At 46.7% G+C, this 6946-nt stretch overlaps 1 protein-coding gene across 1 annotated transcript in view; it reads right to left on the bottom strand.

Moving 5' to 3' along the window:
- Positions 1–2229: 2229 nt before the first annotated feature.
- The window catches only part of GIMAP8 (GTPase, IMAP family member 8), a 26559-nt gene continuing 21842 nt past the window's right edge, over positions 2230–6946 (bottom strand). Inside the window, 2 exon segments of the mRNA XM_039253935.1 lie at positions 2230–3684; positions 3687–4282. Of these exon segments, the coding sequence (XP_039109866.1) occupies positions 3586–3684; positions 3687–4282 (695 nt within the window). The 3' untranslated portion in view covers positions 2230–3585.

Raw genomic sequence — 6946 nt, 5'->3', positions numbered from 1 at the left:
TTGCACAGACAGCAAAAGCAAATATTGACAAGTGGGATAACCTTAACATAAAAAGCTTCTGCACAGCAAGAGAAACAATTAGCAAATTGAAAAAACAATGTACAGAATGGGAAAAGATATTTGCAAATGAGTACAAGGAACTCATACAATGCAATAGCAAAAACAAAAACAAAAACAAAAGCTGATTAAAAATGGGCAAAGCACCTAAACAGATATATTTCCAAAGAAGACATACAAATGGGCAGCAAGACCATGAAAAAGTGTTGGACATCACTCATCATCAGGGAAATGCAAATCAAAACCACAAAGGGAAGGAGGTACGCCTGGGTGGCTCAGTCGGTTAAGCATCAGACTTCGGCTCAGGTCGTGATCTCAGGTTTGTGAATTTGAGCCCCATATTAGGCTATGTACTGACAGCAAGGAGCCTGCTTGGGATTCTCTCTCCCTCTCTCTCTGCCTCTACCCAACTCATGTTCGCTCTCTCTCTTTCTCTCAAAATAAACTTTAAAAAAATAAGATAATAACAAATGTTGGCGAGAATGTGGAGAAAAGGAGCCCTGTACACTGTTGGTGGGAATATAAATTGGTGAAGCCATTCTGGAAAACAACATAGAAGTTCCTCAAGAAATTAAAAATAGGGGTGCTTGGCTGGCTAAGTCAGCAGGACATGTGACTCTTAATCTCAGTGTTGTGAGCTCACACCCCATGCTGGGTGTAGAGATTACTTAAGAATAAAATCTTTAAAAAATAAACTAAAAATAGAACTACGATATGATTCATCAATTCCACATTTGGATGTATATCCAAAGAAAATGATATCAGGATATTGAAGGATTTCTGCACCCCAAGTTTACTGCAGCATTATTCACAATAGCCAAGATATGGACACAGCCTAAGGATCTAACAACAGATGAATGGATAGGGGCACCTGAGTGGCTCAGTCGGTTAAGCATCCGACTTCGGCTCAGGTCATGATCTCACAGTCTGTGGGTTTGAGCTCCACACTGGGCTCTGTGCTGACAGCTTGGAGCCTGGAGCCTGCATCTCCCTCTCTCTCTCTCTCTGCCCCTCCTCTGCTTGCTCTCTCTCTTTCTCCCTCTCTCTCAAAAATAATAAACATTTTTTTAAAAATTAAAAAAAAAGAACAGAAGAGGAGAGGAGAGGAGGGGAGAGGGAAGAAATGAGAGGAAACTTCCATCCTGCTCCAAGGACAGCAGTTAGCTGACAGCCTCCAGCTATGACACTTTCAGGACCCACTTCAGCTTTGAGCCAAAGTCATGCCCTTCCCAGCCAGTCCCTACCCAAAGGCTGCCAGTGTCTGCCCAATGCAGGGTATCATCACTATGAGTTAGTCTTTGCCCTAGAACTCACTATTCGGATGTGCAGCTCTCCCTACCCAAGCAGCGCCTCCCCCCTTTCCTCCCACGTGTCAGCCCTGCATCACAGCGTGAAAGCTCTCTCAGACCTATTCTGCTCCATCTTTATTGTTTTGAGATATTTTTTATGTTTATTTCTTTATTTTAACAGAGACAGGGCGAGCAGGGGAGAGGCAGAAAGAGGGAGAGAGAGAGAGAATCCCAAGCAGATGCAGGGCTTGAACTCATGAAACCACAAGGTCACGACCTGAGCCGAAACCAAGAGTCAAATGCTTAACTGACTGAATCACCCAGGTGGCCCTCTCTTCCTCATTAGTCTTTAACTCCTGTGGCATCATCCCCTGTGCCCAGTAAACCTCTGACACTCCTAACTCTCAGCATGTGCCTCTCGGAAGAACCAGCATGGCAGTATAGTTGCGTGTCTCAGGAGTGGTCCTAAAGGAAAGTGGAGATGGGTGTTAGGTCCTTCTCCAGGAGAAAACACCCCATTGCTTAGCCCACTCATCCCCCACCTCGTGCAGCTCCAATGTCACCTAGTCAACCTATGGTGGCATACTGCGGTTTATGCCTTCAAACAGAAGGGAGGCTCTGGGAAGAGGCACAAAATGCCTTCTAGACTTTATTCCTCCCATGCTCCTGGTTCTAATTTATTTCTCCTTGCTCTAGTGAAATGCCCAGAGTGGAAGATTCCTGATCTGGCAGAGCCCTCATGAAGTGACTGTCACCTGCTCTAAGGTCCTCATGCACCCAAGATGCAAAAACCTCACCAGAGTCAAGGTATCAAAACATCTGTATTGCCTCTCCATGGAGGCATGCTCTGCCCCTGAGTCAGGAAAATAGAAATCAGAAGGTGTGAATTTATAGTATAATTCATCTTTATTATTTCACTCAGCTGAATATACTTATACATACATTTTCCAGAATTTGTCATATTCAGGGTTATGCAAAGTACAACAGTACTGATGGTGACGGTCCATGTTCTGATCAGTGGGTTAATCTTGAAGGCAACTGATAACTTTCCAAAAATAAAAGCATATGGATGACGTAAATCCTGTCCTCAAAGTATATAAAAAACAGTTAATATTGAAAGCATCTGACTACTCCTACCTGGAAGAAGACCCTATGATTCTCATTTCATATATTGCCTGCACCAGGTGGCCCTCAACATAATCTGCTCAGATGTCAGAGAACACCACCGTCCTGGAATGGAGAAGCAACTTTAAGTGTGGAGGCCACATGCCACACCAGCCTCAGACTACCTACCCTTGGACTTCCTGATGAGAGACAAAATAAGCCCTAGTGTGTTCAAGACATTATTATTTGAGTTCTCTGATCTTTACCCCAATTCTTAACCCTGAGGGATTAAAGAGAGAGAGAGAGAGAGGTGTAAAGGAATTTTCAACTTTTCTAGAGGCAATCTAGAATTCTACCTAGAATTTTGGAACTTTGCAACATTGTTCTTGGAACAAGAAGATCTTGGCAATTTTATCACATTTTGGATTTTTGTTCTACTCTATTTCACTGTAATGGTTAGCAATAAAATCTTTGGAAACCTCACAGACTCATGTTCATTTCCTAAGGGACAAGAAAGAAGAGTAGACTGGGGCCCACTTTCCACTCGGGCTTGGAATGAAGACAGCACTAAGGAATATCTGCCTCATGAGGAAAGGAATGTGCTGGCCCTGAGTCCTGCCCCAGTGGCAACAAGGCAGCTCAGGGGACCAGCAGGCCTGGCAAGCAGCCCTGGGCACCCGGAAGCCCATGGGATCCAGCTTGTCCACTTGGCCACGCCAGGAGATGGCTGGACACTGCTCATTGTTCTACCCTCCTGTGTCTGGATCCCCTGGTTCTTGGGTATTAGTCTGTATTCTGACCCCAGGCTGGCCTTGGCCTTGGTCACAGTGTCTGTCCTGACTCCAATCTATGTCCACAGGTGAGATGATTCTTGTGACTTAATTTTGACCCTCACTGGCCACCCAATCTCAGGAGCCTTTTTCCAGATTTCCCCACCTAATTTCTCCTTTCTCCTTTCTAATCCCCTGCCCCAGCCTGACGATGTATTCACCTACTAAGCGCTGAAGCAGTGCAAGGTAACCAGCATGTGCCTCTCAAGTCCTCCAAGTCATGGACCCTCCTCCCCTCCCACCAGCCCTATTTCCCACCTGTCTCCAACTGAGGGTGTCTCTAACTTAAAGAGACCCCACGCACATCAGCTACCTATGATATCTTTTAAATTTTTCAGTAGGCTTTTGGGATTATTCTTTTCCAGGGAATTTCTAATGACTTTGCTGACATTGTCCGATTGCCAATTCTCAAATAAGGGTACCCACGCCATCCGTGGCTCTTTACCAGCTCACTGGCCATTGTCAAAAGAACCGTTGCCTGGTTTTCCCTGGCTTGGCCAGTTTCTTTGTTATTAAAACCACACACTCGCCCCTCACACCTCTTAATTATGTTCTTAAGAGCTTTGTTATCTGTTTCCTGGAGGTAATCGTTGAGAGTCTCCCCTTCCAAGTCTTCCTTCCGAGTGAACAGCACAATTGTGTACTTCCAAACGTCCTCCCCAAAGATGGTCTCTAGTTTCTTCCCTGCCTTTTTGTCCTCCTCAGTGAAGCGTCCCACCTGGAACACCAAGACCAGAACCATGTTCCCTCTCTCACAGAACAAGCAATGTTTGACCTCCTCCTGCAAGATTGGAAGCTCCTTAGTGCTGGCCATCTGGCAGAGCAAGGGACTGTCCACAACCACAACCCTCCGCTCGCCCCACATCCTCCTGTCGCTCTGGGTCTTCTTGGTGTTCAGCTGTGCTCGTAACTGATCAGAGAAGGCATGCCTCCCGAGGATGGTGTTCCCAGTGGCGCTCTTCCCAGTGCCAATGCCCCCCACGAGGACAATGCTCAGCGTCTCTGTCAAAAGGAAAGCAGGAAAGATTCATGACCATGGGCGGGTCCATGTGCAACTTTCAAAGTGATGCCAGATGTCATAGCAGAGGATGCTCAGAGAGCACCATGGCGACCCCCTTACCTAGCAGCTCCATCCCCAAGTATGGTGGGGGGATGGCTTCTTCCTGTCAAGCACCCTGTGAACCCACAAGCACGATTTGGACCACTATCTCTGCCCAGTGCTCACCCATGACATGGCCACTATCCCTATCTCTAAACTTGCTCCCTTTTTCTGGTACCTTCTCTGACTTTCATGGGTGCCACCGGCTATATGGCCCATCACCTACTCAGATGCATCCAGGCTACACATCTCATCCCTTGGGCTTCTGTTCCTGCTGCAACTATGTCTTCCTATTGCCACCAGTGCTATAACTGCAGCAAAATCTCCTGGATGTATTTGAAAAATTATGCCATAGAACTGACTTTTCATGAAAAAGCAACTACATATCTTATCAACAGATTACTAGTTCCTTGATTCAGATCATGCTACAATTCATGTCTCATTAAAACCACATTAAACTGAATTGTGTCTTTCATCGAGGAGTCCAAAAGCACTTGGTGGCTATAACAGTGAACACACTCCCACTGTTTTGTGCGGCTATGATGGAGAACAGATTTCCCTCTATTCTTTTTTTTTTTAATGTTTTATTTATTTTTAGGAGAGAGAGAGAGACAGAGAGCGTGAGCAGGGGAGGGTCAGAGAGAGAGAGAGTCACACTCTGAAACAGGCTCCAGGCTCTGAGCTGGCAGTCAGCACAGAGCCCGACGCGGGGCTCGAACCCACGAACTGCGAGATCATGACCTAAGCGAAAGTCGGACGCTTAACCGACTAAGCCACCCAGGCGCCCCCAGATGTCCCTCTAAATGGAATGGCAGGTGTACAGAGCCCTTGCAGAATGTGCTAGTGGGGGCTCCTTATAACGTTGCACTTGACCTGTGATCTTTCTCTTCCACACTGCCTTTTTCCACAGTTCTCCTCAATTAGGCATTCTTGGTCAAGTTACCAATATCCACCCCGAAATGAAGAGTGAGGGAAGCCTAACCCCTGTGCTGTTTCTTCTAGGGGAAATTCTTGAACTACTGATCCTGAACCCACCATCTCATAGTGAGGCGTAAAGGCTGAATCTGAGATTAATCGTCCCACACTCCCACATTTGTCAGACTTCGGTCCCTGCTTCCATACCCTCAGAGGGTGGTTCCCAAGAACCTCAGTGATCTGGGCTGTAACCCACCTCCCACATTGTGTAGAGGCATGAACCCTCCATTTCTGTCATTGCTCCAGATTGCTAGGGTGCCCTCTGCAATGTCTTCCAGTTTCCTGCCAGCCAGCCAAACCCTGCCCATTCTCCAAAGCTCATTTCAATCTGGACTTCCTCCATGCAGCTTCTCCTAACTTTCCTGTACATCTTCTTCCAGAGGCTCCCGGCACCTGGCTTTCTATGACAAATATGAAAGGGGTCATTTGAGTCTGTGTTCTTCTCAGGTGAGGATGTTTGCTATGGGACAAATGGGATGAGTCATGCTGGCCTGGAAGAATCTCAGCTTGGGGCAATAGAGCTTGTAGCACAGAGGGCATGGGGACTTCTGCTAAAGGAGCAGGTAGTGTGTTTGGGCTGAGAAACCATCCAGCTGGGCACCCGGGTGGTTCAGTCTGTTGAGCACTTAACTTCAGCTCAAGTCATGATCTCACGGTTTGTTAGTGCTAGCCCCACACTGGGCTCACTTCTGTCAATGAAAACCCCACTTAAGATTTTCTGTCCCCCTCTTTCCACACCTCCCCCCACTTGCAGTCTCTCAAAAATAAACAAACATTAAGAAAAAAACCCATCTAGCACCATGTTAGCATCACCCGTTGTGAGCATTCAGGCCTAATCCTTGTCCTCTTCTCTGTCAAATGACTTCCTCTCTCCAAAAAGAGAAGAGTAAAGAACCAAGAAGTCAAATGGTGCCTGGGTGGCTCAGTCGGTAGAGCATCCAACATCAGCTTAGGTCATGGTGTTGTGGTTCATGCGGTCGAGCTCCACATCGGACTTTTTGCTGTAAGCACAGAGCTCACTTTGGATCTTCTCTCTCCCTCTCGATCTGCCCCTTCCCGCACTCCCACACAAAAATAAATAAATAAACTTAAAAAAAGAAGGGTGCCTGGGTATGCTACTTGGGTAAGCATCCAACTTTTAATTTCAGTTTGAGTCATGATCTCAGAATTCCTGGGTACAAGCCCTGCACTGGATTCTGCACTGACAGTGTGGAGCCTACTTGGGATTCTCAACTCTCCCTCTCTGCCCCTCCCCTGCTTGCTCTATCTCTCCCGCACCTCTCTCTTTCACTTTCTCTCTCTCTCAAAATATATAAATAACCTTAAACAAAAAGAGAACCAAGAAGTCAAGAGAGGGAGAGAGGTGGAGTGGGCTTAAGAGAAAGAGAAGAGCAAATCAATTGCCCAGAACTATCTCATCACCAGCGCTGAGTCCTGAGCCCTAAGCCACAGATACACCATGGGGGAAACAAGAGATTGGAAAAAGCTCAACTCCTTCCCTCAACGTCTCCACCATCCCCTTGGAGAGATGGGATAAGGGTCAGGAAAGAAGAATTAAAGATCTAAGGTGTGGACAGCATGCAGGGGGAGGC

The sequence above is a fragment of the Hyaena hyaena genome, unplaced genomic scaffold (genome assembly GCF_003009895.1).
Source record: "Hyaena hyaena isolate Hyena2069 unplaced genomic scaffold, ASM300989v1 scaffold_471, whole genome shotgun sequence".
NCBI classification, from domain to species: domain Eukaryota; kingdom Metazoa; phylum Chordata; class Mammalia; order Carnivora; family Hyaenidae; genus Hyaena; species Hyaena hyaena.
This window is presented reverse-complemented; position numbering and strand designations above follow the sequence as displayed.